The following is a 22446-nucleotide window of genomic DNA, read 5'->3' as shown; positions in this document are numbered from 1 at the left end:
ACTTAATAATCAATATTTCTAGAAGAAAACTTCATAATAATTGAATCAACAAATTTAATCACAAGTAAACATTTTGATATTAACCATGTTACATTTGATGTCATAAATAATTGGATAATCAAAACTTCATTTATCTAATAATGCAAGCATTATAAAATGACATCGATAATCCAAAAACACAATTGATAGTCTAGGAATAAAATTCCACATCAATAATCCATATGATATCAAAACCAAACAATGTACAAGTATCAAAAATCCTCAAAAATTCAACAATGTAAATAAAGCAAAATAAGACTTTCATTGTTCAAAACATAAATGTCATAGCTAGATTAAGATCATGTCTTCCTCCTAATCACATTGGGTTGGCTCGAACTCTCTGCCATGTCAGACTTGCGTCTTAGGTCAGTGGAGTTATTGACCATCCCACCCTCCATCTTCCTTATCTGGACTTGTGCCTCAATGAGCTTGCTAGAGAGTACTAGAAGAGATGTTGGCCAAAGCTTGTCCATTATCTCTTTCTTTACTTTCTCATAGCTCTTTGGAAGTCCGTCGAGAATCATGAGTTGTTGGGTTTCTGGGCCTATTTTCCCACCCAACGCCTCGAGTCTATCAAAACCGTCAACCATTTCCACGACATAGTCGTTAATGTTTTGGTTCTCCTTCAAGACCGTTCTCCTCAAAATGTTCACCACCGATCTCATGAGACACTTGGTGGACATTTCATCAAACCATTTAGGTTCTTCAATCAATGACCTGTCGGGCTTGTCAATCTTGCCAAGAGCATTGCCGACCGAGGCCAACAAAAACTTCTTGACATGACCGCTCGCGGTATCCCATCGATCACAAGCATCCTTTTCCTTGTCTGATATGTAATAAGCAGAGGGGCGATCCTTAGTGAGGACCAACCTCAAATCGCTAGCCAACTGATCAATGTCAAGTCTCCTTTTCCAATCCAAATAAGAATCAGAATCGCGTTCCTTCGATTTAAGGATCGCACTATAAACTTCCCAAGTAGTAAACATCTTTCGTTCAAGCTGAGAATAAATACCAATAATATAAACATGTAAAATTTCAAAGAATTGCAAATAACCACAAAACAATTCATCAATTTTACATCCACAAAAATCAAGCACAAACGTTCTTCTACTAGGAAGCCGTGTCATATTCATGCAAGAAATCCATTATTTTTACTGGCCACAATGTCGACAGATAGTCCAGAGACCATAAGAATGGCATGGCTGACTAACAATGCTAAAGCGTATAACCATAAAATTAAGCACTAAGGATTCTTTACTTGTGCGTGAACTCCTCTAAAGAAAGGTCGAACCGGACAAGCACCTCCTCCTATAGCTCCCTCTAAGCATTATTAAAATACAATCCTTATAATTTCGCAGCAATATTGCTCCGGTAAAGACCAGTCGCGATATTACTGAAAAACTAATTTTACGATTTTAATAACCTTTATCTAGAGAAGTCCAAACTTACGAACTGGTAATGTTCCTCCCGTAAAGACAGGCCGGTCACTACTTCGCACTAAGACCAATTTTATGGAGGCCATATACAAACGTGTTGTAATTATCGCTTCATATTTTCTTGTTGGTGGTTTTAATAGTTTAATTATCACTTAAGCAGATAAGGCAGATATCCACATTCAAAGAATAATTAAACATGTACTAGCTATGCATGCAAGGCAATAAGTACATAGGCGATGCATGAGTTAAACTAGATTTTAACAAATAAAATCATAACTCAAATTAAATATCCATCATTCATCAATAAAACATGTAAACACATTTACATAAGGTTCACATAAACATAATGACGAAACTTGATCATTTAATTAAGCATCTAAAATAAATAGATAGAATTAAAATTCTATCTTCACATAAACAAGATTATCTAGACATTAAGTCCAATCTTAAACAATCATACATTATTAGTTAAAATAACGTATCTTGATTATTAGAATTACCTTTTAATACTATTAGGATTTTCTTAGATAGAATTAATCCATCCTTATCCTAAAATTAATGTCTAGGTGTATATCATAAAAGATTAGCTAAGTCTCAATTTAAAATGCCCACTTGGATATATAAATCCGCATTTATCCAATTAAGACTAAATCCATTTAAAACACACCAATTAAATTCGAGAATTAAAATTCTCATAGCTTTCAAATAAAATCACATGACAAGAAGAATCTTATTACATCTTTAATTCAAAATGATGTTTTCTAGATGAAATAAAATTCACCTTCATCAAAATTAAAGACAAAATTCAACTTAAATAAATAATTAAGGATTTTAATAGCAAAATTAATGCTCTATGAATTTTCATACCTTTAAATCACATTTGATGTTATCTAGATGAAACAAATTCACCTTCATCAAAATTAAAGATAAAATTCAAATTAAACTAGGAATTGAATTCCAATTAAAATCCAATTAACTATTTCAAACTTTAATAATTTAGGATTTAAGTAGCATGTTAATGCCAAATGAATTTTTCACTTCTTTAATTAATCCGATGTTATCTAGATGAAATAAAATTCACCTACATCATATTAAAGACAAAATTCAAACTAGGAATTAGATTCCAATTAAAATCCATCCAATTATTAAACATGTAATTTTCGAAAATTTTGAAGGTTTAAAACAATTGAAAAACTCATGTCTTTTCCTTAGGTATATTTCTAGGAAATAATTCCATAACACACCAATTAAAATATAGACAATTTTCAATTAAACCTTAAAATAAAACATGAAAGCATATTAGAGAGAATATTCTTTAAAATTCCATCCAATTATGGAAAAGCCAAAAATTAGATCAAACAAATATTGAATTTCCTTATGTTAATTACCATGATATTATCTAGATGGAAATAATCCACCAAAATCAACTAATTAACAAATTAAATCAATTATTTGACTAATTATTCAATTGGCAATATTTAAAGAAAGCAATTATTCTCTTTTAAATTAGAATCTTGATTTAATTGCAAAATCATTCTAATTCCCACAAGATATTTAATTATTCTAGGTTTAGCGCTGACACCTTCGACCAGCCTAAGCCGCCGCTGCCTCTTCTCACCGGATCTGGATCTCGGATCCCTGATGAGGCAGCCCGGTACTTGAACACATCTAGGGTTTAAACCATTGCGTTCATATATTCGTTTTCGATTTTAATTAACTTGATTCATCGCGGTCGCTTCGCTTGACCGCGATCTTAAATCTTAATTAATCATTTCTTAATTTGTAACAATCTTTTATGTTCAACACATATGCATATTTAAATTTCAAGCATTTAGCAATTTAAATAGATCTAGCATATTAAGAACATAAAACTATAGATCTAATGAATACTTGTTTAGATCTAGAATATTCTTGTGAAAAACTTGAATAAAATCCAAGATTCATAATATTCTTTCATCGATCCAAGTATTCAATCATGGACCACTTTATTTCTTGATTCAAACACATATATTCACTTAAACACATACATATATGTAATCAACAAACATATAATCTAGTACATATTACTTAGAATATATAGATCTAATGATGTTCATCATAGATCTAGAATATTTTTGTGAAAAACTTGAATAAAATTCAAGATTCATAATATTCTTTCATCGATCTAGAACATCATATCATAGATCCAAAAATAAAATCAAGAAAAACATAGATCCAACACACATTGCATTATTTTCGAAAATCCCAAGTTCTTACACTACAATTTTTGAAAAATTCAATTTATCAAATACATAGTCAGAGCCTAAAAATTGGCTCTGATACCAGTTGTTGGGGCTACCGCAGCGGAAGACACGGAAAACAAACAGGTCCTTAACGGATCTATTTAGGTGATTATGCATTCGACTCCAATTTCATGCAATAAACATAGATCTATAGATATAACATCAAATAAACACATAATCATGCAATTTGATGTAGATTCGATTGTTACCTCTTCTTGATCCATCATAGAATCGAAGTTGCTAGCTGTACCACCCGGAGATCCTTGGTTTATCGACCGTGAATCTTCAAACCTATTCCATTGTCCTTGACCACTCATCCGTGTGGGCGGATCTTGAATAATCAATAATAGTCTTGAAGAGATCTAGGAAAAACCAATACAAACACGAAATTGTCTAGATCTAATCCTATGAATTAGGATAGATCAAGAACAATAATCAAAACCCTAATTCTCCCACGTGCTAGGCACGAAATTCGAGACCAAGAGGGAGAGAGAGAGAGGCGCCGATTTCTAGGCGGCTAGGGTTAGGGTTTTGGAGTGTGTTGTCTTGTATATGATGTACTAGGGTTTCCACATCTCATCACTATTTATAATGAACTTGTTGGGCTAGGATGGGGATCCATGGAATGACTTAAGTGTTGGGCTCACCCATTAGATAATTAACTAATTAAATCAAATGACCCATGATTTAATATATTATCAATGAAATATTATTTTATTCCGCTAAAGAATAATATTGCACTCCCACTTAAATTACCAAATTACAAATAACTTGGGTCCATTTTATTTTATAATATTTCCCGCGTTTAAGATTATCTTGATCCGTCAATTTAATTCTTTTGTCTGCTATGTGACTAGAATTAAATTAATTCTCCAAAGAGTTTTTCTAGTTTGAAACTTTATTTATTATTCGTGGAATAAATTCCAACTGCGCAGATTTCTGAATAATAAATTCCTCTTTCAAACACCTCATTGGGGATCACCCTTTTAGGGATTTAATCATACCACACTGGGCACGCGAATTCTATGAAATAATATTCCAATACCTTCATGTTATTCAATTACTACCACCCAAGATATCATGAACTTGAGTTACGTACAAACTCTCACATATTGATAAGTCAAAGTGGCGTTTGATTGAATAAACAATATTGATATTAATATCATAGACTAGAAAATACTAAACTTTCTGAAATATATTCTTTCAGTAGATAGCAATAAAGAATACATTTCGGATTAGATCCTTTCAGTGCTTTACCACACCGGTGTTACTAATCTCTTCTTAGGTAAGAGAGAATTATCACAAACACCGCAACCGTACCAATAGGTAGCCAAAGCCTATCTAGGTTGTGAATACGTTTTTCTTCTTACTAGATCTGGCCAAGTCCCCTACTGGAAAACTCATGAGGAGATTCATCGAATTTCCCTACTTGACCTTCTTAGTAAAAAGCCTTACACTTGTTTATTATATTTCAATAATAAACCATTATATTATATTATTTATTCTCATAAATAGGTAAACAAGTGGACGTGGCGTTTCTCGTATACATGCACAAGCTGACAGTACAAAGGCATGTACGCTCGAAGCATCTTTTAGTATACAAACCCCAAAAGGCTCACATTCTACTATTTCATTCTACTCACATTTTTTCATAAAACCAATATAAAAATTTGCAGTTTGGGTGAATGGAAATAGGCGGTGGCAGACGCAGAAATAAAATTTGGCAGGGGCTTCACTAAAATTTTTCATACTCCCTTTCGTCCACGAAAAATAATCTCATTTTGCCATTTTGGGATATCCACTAGTTCCATTTGTAAAAATTGAAAGTTTCTTTCTCATATTTTTATCTACTTTTCTTTCTATCTCTTTTACTTTACCTATTTTTTCTCTTTCTCTCTTACTTTATTAATTTCTCATTAAAACCCGTATTTTCCACAAATGAGACTATATTTTTTGTGCCGTCATCTCTCATACTTTACTCTATTCATTTATCTTACTTTACCCAACTACTTGGAGACGGATAGAATAAAAATTATAAAAATACATAAATATCTAGTACTCCCTTCGTCCCACTTTAGGAGTCTCGGTTGAGTTCGGCATGAGTTTTAAGAAATGTAAAGGAAAGTTGGTGAAAAAAGATAGTGAAATGTGGGTCATACTATTTTATATTAGTTTTATAATAAAATGTGAGTGGAAAAAGGTTGGTGAAATGTGAGACCTAATACCATTCATGGAATATTCCAACCGGGACTCCTAAAGTGGGACGTCCAAAAATGGTAAACCGGGACTCCTAAAGTGGGACGGAAGGAGTATATAAAATTAATTCTAACACAAGTTTAACAAAAAGAATAATACAATTCATGTTCTAGTTATGTTTATTTTGCAAAAGCAATAAATATCTAATACTCCATAAAGATGCATAATTACCTAATATACTTTGATTTTGTAAATTACTCCGTTCATTTTTTAAAAATAGAAATTATTTCTTTCAGTTTCTTTCCTAAAAATAGAAACTCCCTACTTAAGAAATGGACTACACAATCCTTTAATATTAGTTTTATTACTTTTTTTCTTTTTCTTTTCTCCTAGATAATTTTACATTAAAATTTGTATTATTTGTAAAAAGTTTATTTTGAAGAAATGAAGTGAATAACAAAAGAAAAGAAAAAATTGACCTCACCTCACCGATTACAAGTTGTAATTCTCGTTTGAATAAACCGTTAGTGTCAAATTTAGGAAACAATTTAAAAGTGTTACAGTATAATTTTTTTAAAACGTAGTTACACAAAATATTTGTAGAGCTAAAAGTTAAAACTAGGGGTGGGTAAAAATACCGACATACCGAAATACCGGAGTTACCATATTGGAAGAATATCGAAAACACCGATTTTTCGGTATATCGTAGTTTTTGGTACAGAATCATATCGTACCGAAAACTTTTGGTACGGTAACGGTATCAAATATCCCATAACGCGGTATATCGTGGTATACCGAATCTTCGGTATATACCATACATGCGGTATATCGCGGTATACCGAATCTTCGATATATACGTTATATATATAAACTTAAAATATTTAATATATGTATATATACATAATCTAATTAAATACTACTCCCTCTGTCCCACTAGAAATGAAACGTTTTCCTTTTATGGTTGTCCCATTAAAAATGAAACGTTTCTTAAAATAGAAATCATTTTATATCTATTTTTTTCTCTCTCTTACTTTACTCTCTCTTCTTTAACTCACAAAACAACACTACATAAAATCTTGTGCCGAAAAGCAAACGTTTCATATTTATTGGGACAGAGGGATATAAAAAAGACCTCAAACCCTACTTTCAGATTTAATCCCTCCGCCCCACATCTCACGCAGATTCATTTGGCACATATTACCATTATTTTACTTTAGTTTCATTTGGCACATATTTGAACAATAACCTAAACTGTGTCCAATTTTATCTTTAATATTAATATAAGTAGTTAGGTTATGATGGTTTCATCAAGTTTAATTTTAAATGTTATTTTAAATATTTTGGGTATAGGTTTGGTTGTTTTGGATTTTGATTTGAATTGTTGAAGTTTTATTGTTTTGGAATTTTTTCAAATAGTTGAACACTTGGAAATGTTATTTTAAATATTTTGGATATAAAATTATGACAGCTTTTTTTGTAACATGTATAACGGTATTACAGTATACCGTAATACGGTACGACATACCGCATTAACGGTATGATAATGGTATTGAAAATTATCATACTGAATTTTCAGTATACCGAAGTCCGGTATACCAAAAATTCGGTAAGGTATCGGTATGGAATTTTGTCATACCGTTACTTTCAGTACGGTATGCGGTATGACACTCTCGGTACGATATACCATACCAATCCACCCCTAGTTAAATTGTGCCACCGTTAAAGTATGGAGTAAGGATTGACTTTTTCAACTATTATTATTATTATTATATTCATTTAAGTTTAAGAGATTTTATTTATTTCTATCGTCTTCCTCATCTTAACTCTATGCGGCCATTGTTACAAGAAATTTTCTCTGTAATTTTATTTTTCAGCCCCTCCTCACTAAATTATTTCCCATTAAACCCCAAAGATACTAATTTGTGAAGTGCTGAAGATAGTATTTAAGAATTTTGAAAAAGAAATTAGTAGAAATTTATTAAAAAAAATAATTTGGAAAGGGCTTAGGCCATCCACATCCCTATCTCTTACTCATCTCTTAACCATCTTATTTCTTCACTATTCATGGGCCCCACTGTACTTTTCACCCCATCTCTTAACTAAGAGACAACATCTGCATCCCTTCATCTCTTAACTATCTCATCCCTTAACTATTCATTCAATTTCATTTTTTTATTTTTAATTCCAACAAATTCAATTAATAAAAACACACTTCATTAAATAAAATAAAATTACAATTTAAAATCCTAAAAAAATAAAAAAAAAAATACATAATTAAATTTCTAAAAAAAATAAAAAATACATAATTTAAAGTAATTTAAATTAAATTATAAAAACTACTCCACCGGCGAATCATCCCCCGAAGTCAGTGGTGGTGCACTCAAGTTAGATCGAGGCCGAATACCAAGTTGACTTCTCAGATGCTAAATGCCATCCAGATGGGCTTCATATTTGGGAGGAGTCATTTTTGAAGTGTCAGCCATTGTGGTGAGCAGGTACATGGACATTAGGGTGTTCGAGCCCGCCTGGCTTGATTCGCCTTGGCCCCTCCCCTTGCCTCTATCCGCCTTCGCCGCCTTGGTCCCTTACGGCCGACGGCGTAAACCGGAGGGGCCCCCTGCATCGGGGGCCATGCCCTCAACCTCTTGTGAGGTGTTGCTTGACCAGCCATCACTAGACGAGTATTGAACACCCTCCGTATGCTTCGAGTGTTTCGAGTTCGACCCCGTGCCAGCGGGACACCGCCAGCCCACCTTTCAAGGTGGTGGACTTACGACCATCGACATGTTTGAAATCTTTACCGGTGTCTTCTTTAAAGACCCGCATCGCCGGGTAATTCGCCGCTTCTTCCATGTATATCGCGCAAAATATTTTGACATCCTTGTCGCATCGATCCCAATGACTGCGAAACATCTTCACGTTGCGGCAGCGGGCCCCCTTCGGCTTTGTCAAGTTGTAAGCTTCGGTGACTTTTCCCAGAAACACAAGCGGGTTTGTTGATTCCCGACGACGAGAGCGTACGAGATGCTGACCCAAGCGTCGTACAGAGCCAACGTCTCCTTGCCCCCGTATGGATGACGGTCTAGATCCTCCACCTCCTCCTCGTCACCCTCTTCTTCCTCGGCATTGACGTCGCGACTGGCGGAGCCTCCTCCCATCGGAAGGTTTCCCGAAGTGTGTTAATCTGGAATGTTCTCCCGAATTTGGGATAATCCTGGCGTTTGCCCGTACCTCTGGGGGGGACGATAGTATGTATCCACATCAAAATGTGGTGTTTCGTATGCCGCCGGCGTCGTCGAGCCTTGGGTTCCCGGCGACAAACTGGAACCGGTAGCACCCAAAACGTTGTACATGCCCCCCCAATTGCCAAACGCGTTCAAGCCGAACCCGCTGGAGTTTCTGAAGAGGTCAAAAAGTCAGCGAGGTGTGTTTGAAATAAAATCTCCCGATCCAGAGAATCCACTAGACACCGGGTCTAGGAACTCAGAGAATCTCCGGGTAACCTGTCGTTGGGCACACAATCACTTCCTTCGCCTTTTAAAACCCTCAACCCGCTATTGCTAAAAAGATTAGTACAGGAAAGCAGGGATCCAATCCACAGAGACAGATGTGTAAGTAAACATGTTTAAAGACCTGGAAGTTATTTTTGGCTGCTGCCACATAATTTTCGGGGTTTAGCTTTAATTCCTAGACTTGGTAAATGAAATACTCTATTCTAACAGCTAGATCTAGGCATGCACATGCATAATGACTAAAAGTAGTTGAAACAACTACTTGACTGGGTAAACGACTTCCTAAGCTAGCCTAGACATAGGAAAAGCTAAACATGGGGACCATTTCCTTAAACGGCATAGTACGACGGAAAAAAGCTGCAGATTAACCAACTAAAGGACTAACTAACAGCGACATCATCTTCTCTAACTTTTAACACGAAATAACCGGTGAAAAACAAAGCAAGCAAGGATCGAAACAAGGCGAACAAAATGAAACCGATAAACACGAATAACCACTGAAATTAAGACAGATCTAAGATTACTAGACGGGGTAAACAACTAAATAGAATTCAAAATATCATAACCATGCAAATGCGAACAGATCTACACGTCGGATGCGTCATCCACTCCGGATCCAAGCAATCCACAACGATCAAACTCCTTTTCCATCTCCGATTTCCACAGATTCGACTAGATTTAACCGATCAACTACAAATCTCCATGTAATTCAAACTCCAAACTCAGATCAACCAACAATATCCACCAAAGCAAACAGATAACACGTTACGAACATAACTAAAACCAATATAGCAATATCTATAGCAAAATACGAGGTATTCCAACGAGAAAATAACAAAACACAATCGAGCTTCGAACAGCGAAGACTCGGGGAAATACGAAATGTAAACAGAAAGCAGTAAAGGATTGTATCTTCGCCTCCGTAGAGACGGTGTTACACCACAACTTAACTCGAAACGTGAACTCCCCAAGTGATTCCCCTCAAAGTGTGTGTAGAAAAAAATGGAAAAAACTCTGCTAAGATCCGATGTTGAGAGATGTAATGTTTCTCTTCATGTTGATCGCGTGCTCTTATTTATAGTAGGTAGAGCTTCTAGACTGTTCTTGTGATTCCCATTTTGCCCTCCATTTGGATGCTCCTTCGTCTAGTAACTCTTCCTTCTTCTTCTCACTTTACCCGCCAACTTCTTCTTCCAGGCAATCTTCGTCTTTTTCCTGGGGCTGGCGATTTCTCTACACACCTGGCTTATAAAACCTTGTTAGACCCAGGAAATCACAATATTCATCCCCATAACCAATGCATGAAATTAGCCTTATCAAACTGCTCACACTTAAACCATATTTGTCCTCAAGTATAAAGACAAGAAAGAAATAAGGCGAATTTTAATGCATGGTTATTCCCTGACCGACACATTAAAAACTCCTAGACCTAGACATCCTATTGACAAACAAAAGAAAAAAAACACTTAAGAAAATAAAACACATAGGCATGAAATAGTTCAGATTTTTAAGCATCCGTCCCCACACGTTTAAGGTCAAATCCAATAGTCTACACTCTCCAAATCCTCCCCTTCCCTTCTTCCACCTAGTCGGTTTGCCAGCTTGTCCAGATAACCTTTAGCTTCATCAATTGTTGGATTCGCTCGATCACTCATTCCTCACCAGGGATGTCAGGATCAAACGCTCTAAGTTATTTTCTGCCACCGATGCTTCAGGATATGAGAATTTCTCCTTCTAACCTCCCTTCTTTTTCCTTTGGACTTCGTCCAGCTTATACCTGCCAAATATATATTTTCTCCTTTTTTCTATTTTTTTTAATTTTTTTTATTATTTCCCTCCTCTGGACTTCGTCCAACTTATCCCTCCAAATATATATATATATATATATATATATATTTATCTTTTTCTTCTCCTATTCTCCCTTCTATATTCTTCTCCCTAAGCATCAGGTGGCAGTCCCCCTTTTTAGATTGTTAGCACTCAATGTTAAGGCTTATAACTTACTGATATTACGGGGTTTCACAACTAGGTCTGCTAAGGCATCTTCTATCTTCCTTACTTCTTCCAAACCAATTTTAGCTTATCAAGGAAAGAGGCCTCAAAGTTGTAATGTACCCTATTTTCAATTACTCTCCCTAAGGGAATCTTGCCTTATTATCCTTGCTAATTCATGCTTCAAACACATAACCTAAAATAAACTCTTAGACCTAGGGATTTTTACACACGCTGAGCACACATTGCACTAACTCTCCTACCCCCTCCCACTTCACTCTAGCTTGTCTCCAAGCTGTCCTAGTGAAGAGGGGAAATAAGGGAGTTGGTGCACACAATCAAAACAAATAACACAAAACTTCTCACACTTAGACCGTGCAACGGGCTAAGTGGGAGAAGACAAAGACACAAAACAACATGTTGAATAAACACATAAACTTCTCACACTTAGACCAAGAATTGGGCTAAGTGGGGGAAGAAAACACATTGCAACTGACAGACAACATGCTCTTTTACACAAAAACTTCTCACACTTAGACCAGAGATTGGGCTTAGTGGGAGAACACACAGAAAAACAATTACACATGCTCAGCACAATTAAAACATAGACATAAAAAAAACTAAAAGACTGAAATTAAAATTTACTTGGTCAATTAGGGGATTTCAATTCTGGGTCTAGCTCCCCTGGGAGCCAGACCTGGGTGGTACGATGGGGTGCTTCACTTTCAACTTCTTCTTTGTCGGCGACGCCGGCGCTTCCTCTTCAGTAATCATGGGGGTTTTTGTCAGGGGTTTTCTCACAGAGACAGACGCAAGGGCTGGAGACAAATGGGGGGCTACCAATGGATTGGAAGGGGGTGGAAGCTGCTGTTGGGAGGAGCTTCCCTGACCGGGCTGCCGGACCGTTTTGCTGGGTCCAGAGGGCAGCTTCTGCTGGGTCTAGGGAAACATCTCCCCCAACCATTCTGCCATCTTCATCATAATTCTGACCGCATCGGCCATCCTATCATTCTGGGCAGATGATCGCTCGGCTAGGGCATCCAGACTCCCCTTAATTCCCTGCAGCTCCTTTTTGACACCCGCGATCTCCTCTTTCATCACAACCATCACTTTCCGCAGCTCTGCCACGTCCACAGTCACCACATCCTCCACCAGTTCCGGTTCACGCTTCACCTTGTCCACATTTGCCCCTATATTGTAGAAGCACAACTCCTGCCCTTCCATGTGTAAGAGCCCCTTTTTGAAGAAGTATTCCATGCTAAATAGCTCCGGGGGCTCGCACATCGTCACGCTGGGCTCCGCCTTCCCAATCTTCATCACAAAGTTGCGTTCTATACAGGCGCCCAGGAGATGGCAAGTGTACATGTGGCGGGAGGGGTTGGCTCTCATCTGATGGCAGGCTTGGGCTAACCAATACCCGAGGTGGACTTTGATGCGTTTAGACATACATCATGTGAAATAGAGCTCAGTGGTGGTGATGCTGGAGCTGGCAGTGCCCATCAAATTGTAGCCAATGAATTCCTGGGCAAACCGGAGGAGGTGGTCAGTAATGTGGATCCTTTTCGACACACTGGTCTTGAAGGTCCCACTCCTTGCATGTGTTAAATACTCCCAAGCTGTTTGCGGCATGAATCCAGGCGTGTCTCTTGGCGGGCCATACACTCTGTCATCCCAAATGCCCTCGTCATCTTCAGCGTTTGTAAATAGCCCCATTCTGAGGGACCAATCCCTGACACTCATTGTTTGCTCGATGGTAAAGAGTCGGAAAGAGGTGGAGTTTGCATCCGGATCGGTAGTTGCCTTGAAGCGAAAAGTGGAGAAAAATTCTCGTGCTGCTTCCACTGGTACGTCCTGCTCGCTGTGGTTCAGTAGCCACTCGAAATCGATTCCCTTGATGTGACCAAGGAACTCCTCTTCCGACTCTATCTGCTTCAGAGAGTCGCTGTCATATCGCTTTCCCGATTTGGCCAGCTTCCCCACTGCACTCCGGTACTTGTGCGTCTGTGCCCTCCTGGAGTCATTAAATTTAGCCATGGACCCCAAGAGCTTCTTTGTGATCCAGATCTCCTCCCGCTCGAAGTTAGGGACTTCGTCTTCTCCCTCTGACTCTTCCTCTGACTCGATGTCCACATCACCAGGTTCAGAAGCTTTGGGTAGCGTGCGAGGAGATTCCCTGACTGAGGTGAGTCTCTGTGACTTCCTAGGCCGAGGGGTAATTGCTGTCTTTCCTTTCCTCTTGCGCTCTCTGGCCACCCGACGCTCTTCTGCGGCGTCCACCTCTTCCTCAGACTCAGGAGTTTCTCCCTCCTGCATGCTCCTCGCTCCTGGGGCCAGGAACCCTCTGCACTCTGGTCCTTGTGCGTCTGTGCTCTCGTGGAGTATTCGACTTAAATGATCTGCAACTTTGTTCTCTGTCCCCTTTTTATCCTTTACTTCCCAGTCGAATTCTTGTAGTAGTAGCACCCACCTAATCAACCTTGGTTTAGACTCTCTCTTGGCCAGGAGATACTTAATGGTTGCGTGATCAGTATAAACTATCACCTTTGACCCTAGCAGGTATGGTCAAAACTTTTTGAATGAGTATACCACTGCCAACATCTCCTTTTCTATGGTATCATAGTTCTTCTGAGCCTGATTGAGGGTCTTCGAGGCATAGAATATGACATAGCTTTTCCCGTCGATCTTCTGACATAGGACCGCTCCTACCGCAAAATCACTTGCATCGCACATCAGCTCGAAAGGGTAGTTCCAATCTGGTGCTCTAATTATTGGGGCAGAGACAAGTCTATCCTTTAACAATTGGAAAGCCTTCTTGCAGCCTTCATCAACATCAAACTGCACATCATTGTGCAAGAGATGCGTAAGTGGCTGGGCAATCTTTGCGAAATCCTTGATGAATCTTCTATAAAACCCTGCATGACCCAGGAACCCTCTAACCTCCTTCTGATTCGTGGGGTAGGGTAGCTTCGAGATCACATCCACCTTGGCCTTATCCACTTGAATCCCTCTCTCAGAAACCACATGACCTAGGACTATTCCTTCTGGCACCATGAAATGGCATTTCTCGAAATTTAGGACTAGATTCTTCTCCTGACACCTTCTCAATACCAGATCTAAATTGGCATAGCACGCATCAAAGGAATTTCCATACACCGTGAAATCATCCATAAAGATTTCAATACACACTTCCAACAAATCCGAGAATATGCTCATCATACAACGCTGGAATGTGCCCGGTGCATTGCATAAACCAAACGGCATTCTTCTATACGCATAAGTGCCGAACGGACAGGTAAAGGTTGTCTTTTCCTGGTCTTCAGGGTCCACATATATCTGGAAGTATCCACTGTATCCGTCTAGGAAGCAAAAGTATTGTTTCCCAGCCAATCTTTCCAACATCTGGTCAATGAAGGGTAAAGGAAAATGTTCCTTCTTGGTGGCTTCATTAAGCTTCCGGTAATCAATGCACATCCTCCATCCAGTCACCAATCTAGTAGGTACCAACTCATTCTTGTCGTTCTCTATCACTTGTATTCCTGACTTCTTTGGCACCATGTGAACTAGGCTGACCCATTCGCTGTCTGGAATAGAGTAAATAATCCCCAAGGATAGCAACTTCAAAACTTCCTTCAGAACCTCTTCCCTCATGTTTGAGTTTAGCTTACGCTGCGGGTCTCTACGAGCCTTTGCCCCTTCTTCCAGTCGGATGTGATGCATACAAAGGTCGGGGCTGATTCCCACCAGGTCGGAGAGAGTCCATCTTATGGCCTTTTTGTTTCTCCGGATGACTTCCAGTAGATCATTCTCCTACTCCGCTGTCAAGTGGTTGTTGATTATTACTGGAAATGTTTCATGTTCCCTAAGGTAGGCATACTTTAGGGTCTCGGGTAGTTTCTTCAACTTCTTCTTTGGTGTGACGGCTTCCTAGGGCAGGGGATATTTCTCCAGGCCTCTGGTTGCCATTTCACAAAAGTCAGTTCCCTCGTCTGGGCTCCTCACTTGAACAGACCCTGTAGATTCAAATGACAATGGTTGGTGGCAGAATGCCATGATCGCTTCATTGATCTGTTCGTCTGTCATGTTCCGAGTTAATAAGGATTCACACCACCCTGCCACCTCCTTGTCAACAGACTGACTCAACTCCGAATTGTTGAACTGTTCCTGCATTAATTCGGTCTCAAGGTACTCCTGGACCAGGGGGTTAATAACATTAACAGCATGCAAATTTTCCACATCCAATGGTTTTTTCATGGCTTCATCAATGCTAAAGGTGTATTTCTCCCCATGGTAATCTAGGCATATAGTACCGTCAAACACATCAATAATAGTCTTAGCGGTGCGCAGGAATGGTCTTCCTAAAAGCACTCCGCTAGACTCAGCAAATTCGTTGTCACTCATCTTTATTACATGGAAATCAGCTGGGTACATGAAATCATGCACTTTTACTATTACATTTTCCAGCACACCCTCGGGTGAAATGCATGTTCTATCGGCTAACTGAATTACTACTTTCGTATCAACCAGACTTACCCCTGTCAATTTCTTATATATCGAAAGTGGTAACACATTTATCGAGGCTCCTAAATCACACATTACATGCTCAATTTTAATGTCACCAAGAGAAATGGTCAGGGTGAACATACCTGGGTCTGTGCATTTTGATGCCATTCTCATCTTCTGTATAACAGCCGACACATTTTCTCCAATTACTATCTTCCCGTCGGGCTTAGTCTTTCCAGCTATGAACTCCTTGATGAATTTACTGAATGTAGGCAGCTTCAAAGCTTGTAGGAAGGGTAGGTTGATTTCCAGTTTACCGAAGATCTCCATGAAGTCTTCAGTTTCATCCTTCTTCTTCTTAGCCTCCCCCCGGTGAGGGAATGGCTTCATGCGCTTCAACGTCCCCGCTGGACCCCCGACTGAAGATTCTCCGATTTCTTTTCTCCGTTCCTCAATTTCCACTCCAGGTTCTGGATCTAAGAAAAATGGATTAGTCATACGAGGTAGTGGTTTCTCCAAATCACCCTTTTGAAGGTCGTCTTCTACCCTGGTGTTCCTTATCTCTGTATCCCCTTGAACAGTGGTCAGTTTCCCGTCTACCTGGCTTGTCATAGGAGGTGTACTCTCATCATCTATCATTACTGGACCCTCATAGCCCCGTCCTGACCTTAGAGTGATCTGACTGATATTTGCCCGGTCAGGTGGTTTCACTGAAGCTGGTATCCTTCCCTCGTGTGCCCTCATCTCATTCAACGAAGTGGCCAATTGCGACATTTGCTTGGCCAACATATCCATGGCAGACTTCTGCTCTTGTTGTGCATCTTGAATTTTGTGTACCATATCATTGGTTGCCTGCATATTGTTCTGCATGTGTTGTTGAGAGCTGACTAGGTCGTGTACCATATCATCCAGATTCCTCGGAGGCTTATAGTTCGATTGATTTGAACTCGACCCTTGATTGTGGCCCGGTCCACTCCCCTGACTTGGGCGATAGTTCCCTTAACCTCCTTGATTGTTGCTGAACTGACTCCCTGACCCTTGATTTCCCTGGTGTGTATGCTGGAAATTCTGATTGTTTCCCGTGGCGTTCCTCTGGTGTGGTGGCACATAAGAACTCCCTCGACTACTCTTGTTCATGGTGTTCCAATTGGGCTGATCCCCTTGATTACGATTACCCCAGTTGTTTTGCCCTTCCTGATTCTTCCCCGGCCAGTTCGAATTATGCTGTGGTCCATCTTGACTGCGGTTAGGCCAATTCTGCTGGGCTTCTGCTGGACCTGGGTACTGTAACTGGAGCTATTGGTTCCCATCTACCCACTTGAAACAGGGTTGTCTCTCCATGGTGCTTCCTTAATCTTCCACTGATTCAGCTTGTATTATGATTATTTTGATTCCAATTCCCCACTGCATTCAACTGGGCTTGGAATTCTCCATCGGGCGGTGGACCATAATAGAGTTGGAGTTGATTTTCCTCTGGACCTGGCGGTTTCTCCTTTTCCTGCGAGGTAGGGGAATTCTTTTTCTCAATTGCGCTCAGAAGTGCCTTCTCCAACCGATCTATCCTGTCCCCGACTCCTTCTCCTTCTTGCTCCTTAATTGCATTAGCTGAACCTCTCCTCATGATACGTGGGTGGTCGTACGCCTTCTTTGCATCAATCAGCCTTCCCAAGATCTCACGTGCTTCACTAGCCTTGTTCTTGGTAAAATTCCCCCCGCTCGAGGAATTCATTAAATCCTTAGACTCAGGATTAGCTCCTTCATAGAACAAGTAAAAAGTCTCAACCTCCATCATACTGTGATTAGGACAAGCGTCGAGTAGCCCCTTGAACCGACACCAGTATTGGCTCAAGGACTCATCGTAGTCCTGCTTACATTCCTGAATCTCCTTCTTTAAGGCATTTGTTTTGTTGGACGGGAAGAAATAGTCCAGGAATTCCAGTTTGAAATCCTTCCATGTGTTTATCGAGTCGGGTGGAAGCCTCAGCAGCCAAGTATTGGCCTCCCCTTTAAGGGCAAATGGGATTGCACGCAGGCGGTGGTCCTCCTCAGTGGCATCGTTGGGCTGCTCTTGGATGCTGCACAGCTTACTAAAATCATTTAGGAACTCGTAAGGACATTCATTCCTCCGTCCAGAAAACATAGGCAAAACACCCAGCACGTTTGTCTTAATATCAATAGATCTCTGTCGCTGATTCGAGACTATGGCATGGGCGGGTTCACCATCCAGATGCGCGGTGAGTGAACCGATCTCCTGGTCAGGATCCTCCAGGTGTGCCATATCTACGTCTGCCTCTTCCTCTGTTTCGGAGTGCTCTGTTTCTGTAGACGATTTCGGGTCTTCTCCTCCCGACGAATTCCACTCCTTTTCACTTTCTGATTCGAACGGAAATGGATCTACTGTCGTAAACCCTGATCTGGTGGTGACTTTGGATGTTGATTCCTTAACCTGCCACCTGACTTGAGCGTCCCTCAACCAAATCTTTAAACACGTAAACAAACTACGCCATCAATCCCCGGCAACGACGCCATTTGAAGAGGTCGAAAAGTCAGTGAGGTGTGTTTGAAATAAAATCTCCCGATCCAGAGAATCCACAAGACATCGGGTCTATGAACTCAGAGAATCTTTGGGTAACCAGTCGTTGGGCACACAATCACTTCTTTCGCCTTTTAAAACCCTCAACCCGCTATTGCTAAAAAGATTACTATAGGGAAGTAGAGATCAAATCCATAGAGACAGATGTGTAAGTAAACATGCTCAAAGACCTGGAAGCTATTTTTGGCTGCTGCCACGCAATTTTCAGGGTTGAGCTTTAATTCCTAGACTTGGTAAATGAAATACTCTATTCTAACAGCTAGATCTAGGCATCTACATGCATAATGACTAAAAGTATTTGAAACAACTACTTGACTGGGTAAACGACTTCCTAAGCTAGCCTAGACAGAGGAAAAGCGAAACGTGGGGACCATTTCCTTAAACGGCATAGTACGATGGAAAAAACTGCAGATTAACCAACTAAAGGACTAACAAACAATGACATCATCTTCTCTAACTTTTATCACGAAAAAACTGCAGATTAACCAACTAAAGGACTAACAAACAACGACATCATCTTCTCTAACTTTTATCACGAAATAACCGGTGAAAAACAGAGCAAGCAAGGATCGAAACAAGGCGAACAAAATTAAACCGATAAACACGATTAACTACTGAAATTAAGACAGATCTAAGATTACTAGACGGGGTAAACAACCAAATAGAATTCAAAATATCATAACCATGCAAATGCGAACAGATCTACACGCCGGATGCTTCATCCACTCCGGATCCAAGCAGTCCACAACGATCAAACTCCTTTTCCATCTCCGATTTCTATAGATTCGACTAGATTCAACCGATTAACTACAAATCTCCATGTAATTCAAACTCCAAACTCAGATCAACCAACAATATCCACCAAAGCAAACAGATAACACGTTACGAACATAACATAAACCAATATAGCAATATCCATGGCAAAATACGAGGTATTCACGAGAAAATAACAAAACACAACCGAGCTTCGAACAGCGAAGACTCGGGGAAATACGAAATGTAAACAGAAAGCAGTAAAGGATTGTATCTTCGCCTCCGTAGAGACGGTGTTACACCACAACTGAACTCGAAACGTGAACTCCCCAAGTGATTCCCCTCAAAGTGTGTGTAGAAAAAAATGGAAAAAACTCTGCTAAGATCCGATGTTGAGAGATGTAATGTTTCTCTTCATGTTGATCGCGTGCTCTTATTTATAGTAGGTAGAGCTTCTAGACTGTTCTTGTGATTCCCATTTTGCCCTCCATTTGGATGCTCCTTCGTCTAGTAACTCTTCCTTCTTCTGCTCACTTTTCCCGCCAACTTCTTCTTCCAGGCAATCATCGTCTTTTTCCTGGGGCTAGCGATTTCTCTACACACCTGGCTAAACCTTGTTAGACCCAGGAAATCACAAAATTCATCCCCATAACCAATGCATGAAATTAGCCTTATCAAACTGCTCACACTTAAACCATACTTGTCCTCAAGTATAAAGACAAGAAAAAAGAAAAAAGAGATGGCGACGGGCTGGCGACGAGATGCATTCCGCATCGCCATCTCGATGCCAACTCGTCTCTATGAGACGAGATAGGGACCGCATCGAGACGCGATGCAGATGCCCTTAAGCCCCTCACCTCCTCCACATGTGTCCGCCATTGATTAGGTAAAGTCAGCGGGCAGGCGATTGCGGGTTGGAGGTTGGCCATTGTGGGGCTATGATTTATTAGCAATTTAAGCTAATTATTAGACTATCTATTTTATTATAGATAAAGTCTATCCTAATTATCATATATTGCATACTTAAAGCAAATTGGTTCTTCATTTATGAAAAAATAAAAAAATTATTGTATAAATTTGATATAAATTACTCCCTCCGTCCATGAAAATTCGTCCCGGTTTGACCGGGCACGGGTTTTAAGAAATGTAATGGAAAGTGAGTTGAAAAAGTTAGTGGATTGTGGGTCCTATTTTTATATATTAGTTTTATGATAAAATGTGAGTAGGATTGAGTTAGTGGAATATGAGGTCCACTACCAAAAATGGTAAAAGTGAAATGGGACAAATTTTAGGGGACGGATGGAAATGGAAAAATGGGACAAATTTTGGTGGACGGAGGGAGTATTTATTTTTAATATAATATATTACTAAAATTAGTATTCCCTCCGTTCCATAGTAATGGAGACAAAACTTTTCGGCACGAAGATTAAGAAAAATTGTGTTAGGTGAGTTAAGTAAAGAGAGAATAAAGTGAAAAATGAAAAGGGTATAGAGATGAAGATAGAAAAAAGTAAGAGGGGGTAAAGTAGGTATGGAAAAATGTGTAGACTTTTACTAAAAAGGGAAATGACTCTATTAATATAGAACAGACGGAAATAGAAAAACGCCCCTATTACTATGGAACGGAGGGAGTACTATATATCAAGAAAAACTCATTGAGCATGCATGTACAGAGGAGATGAAGACATGAAGTGGTCTTATTTCACCGCAGTTGTAGAGTTGTTTCGGCGCCGGCGATTTCAGCTGCTCGCTCCAGGGCGATCATCACAAACACAATCTCTGAGTTTCTATAGCGCACGCCTCCGAATTGAAGCGGTTAAGAGTGTTTGATCAACTTTTGGAGGCTTAGTGTTGGAAAAAGGAAGATGGCCGCCCAACTTAATTGTAGGAGAGTTCCTAGAGCATTGAATAAATGTAGAGTCCCTAGTGTTGTATGTTTCCAATTATCATTTATTGGTGTAATTTACAAGACACTAATTTCCCTATAAATACTAGGGAAATTAGCAGTTCTAATACAACAAAAACATACACAACAAATATTCTTCTATCTACTTCCAATATGTCTTACCAATCTTACTATACTCCTCTCGATTACCATCTTTGAGATGGTATCAGAGCAGGAAATTGTAGTTTGGGGACTCAGAGCAATGTCATCATAGTCCCATACCCCTCTCGGCCTTTTCTTCTGTTTATCCTGCAAAACCAACACAAAACCAAACAAGTCAGATTCTGACACAGAGAATACCAAACCAATCTCAATCGGAACCATGGCAGATTTTGCTGCCCAATTTGCCGAATTCATGAAATTCATGAAATTCATGAATAAATCTGGAACCAAGTCAGAAAGCCCTCCAAAACAGCCACAACATCAACTTGAGTCTCTGGGAGAAATCCACCTGGAGGAAAAACTCAATGGAGATAATTACTCCATTTGGGCTAATCTGATGGAAAGAGCCATAGGAGGAAAGGGGCTGACTTCTCACATTGCTGGAGGTTCAGAACCCCCCCTCACCGACGATCCCGGCTACTCAAAATGGCAGCAACGGGATCATTGTTGCTTTAGCTGGATCATAAAGAACCTTGAAACCAGTTTGGTGAATCAAGTGTCTCAATACGAAACCGCGAAGGACCTATGGGAAGGTCTGGCGGTCACATACGGGAGTGGAGCAGACCCATTTCAAGTCCACGATCTACACCGACAGGCAATGGCAATGAAGTAGGAGGAGATGAGTCTGGAAGATCTCTTGAATAAATTCCAAGATCTATGGATCTCAATTGATGCCAGAGGTCCAAATCCCATGGAAAGCCCAAAGAGCATCGACAAATACAACAAAGTTACATAAAGGCACAGGCTATATATCAATTCGTATGGGCACTAGACAAAAAACATGATTAAATCAGGATCCTTTACCATCCGTCCAGAAGGCATATTGAATGGTACGGAGAGAAGCAGTGAATGAGAAAGTACTCAAACCAAAGCCCGATCAATCTGGAATCGCCTCCGGACTCGGCACGTTTGAGCGGGGTCGACTAAATCGACCAACTCCCCCTCAAGTGACCAAATTCACCCCAAATCGAAGACAAGGGGAGGAAGATAAAATCAAATTAATTTGCACACACTGTGGAGGAAAACGGCACACACA

At 39.7% G+C, this 22446-nt stretch overlaps 2 protein-coding genes across 2 annotated transcripts; both read right to left on the bottom strand.

The window, feature by feature from the left end:
- Window positions 1-338: 338 nt before the first annotated feature.
- Window positions 339-4004, bottom strand: LOC125195289. Its single transcript, XM_048093462.1, has 2 exons — window positions 3967-4004; window positions 339-1037 (listed from the first exon to the last, which is right to left on the bottom strand). Exons 1-2 carry the CDS (start codon window positions 3982-3984, stop codon window positions 339-341), a joined length of 717 nt encoding a protein of 238 aa, XP_047949419.1. The 5' UTR covers window positions 3985-4004.
- An 11377-nt stretch (window positions 4005-15381) lies between these two features.
- LOC125195288 lies at window positions 15382-16860 on the bottom strand. Its single transcript, XM_048093461.1, has one exon. The coding sequence runs from the start codon at window positions 16858-16860 to the stop codon at window positions 15382-15384; it is 1479 nt and encodes a 492-aa protein (XP_047949418.1).
- Between the last annotated feature and the right edge of the window lie 5586 nt (window positions 16861-22446).

This window comes from Salvia hispanica, chromosome 6 (assembly GCF_023119035.1).
Source record: "Salvia hispanica cultivar TCC Black 2014 chromosome 6, UniMelb_Shisp_WGS_1.0, whole genome shotgun sequence".
NCBI lineage: Eukaryota > Viridiplantae > Streptophyta > Magnoliopsida > Lamiales > Lamiaceae > Salvia > Salvia hispanica.
The sequence above is the reverse complement of the archived record's forward strand: the minus strand, read 5'-3'. Positions and strand labels throughout refer to the sequence as shown.

What these genes read in the sequence shown, in the direction of transcription:
- LOC125195288 (XM_048093461.1), bottom strand. Translation starts at nt 16,860, where the DNA reads ATGGTACACGACCTAGTCAGCTCTCAACAACACATGCAGAACAATATG.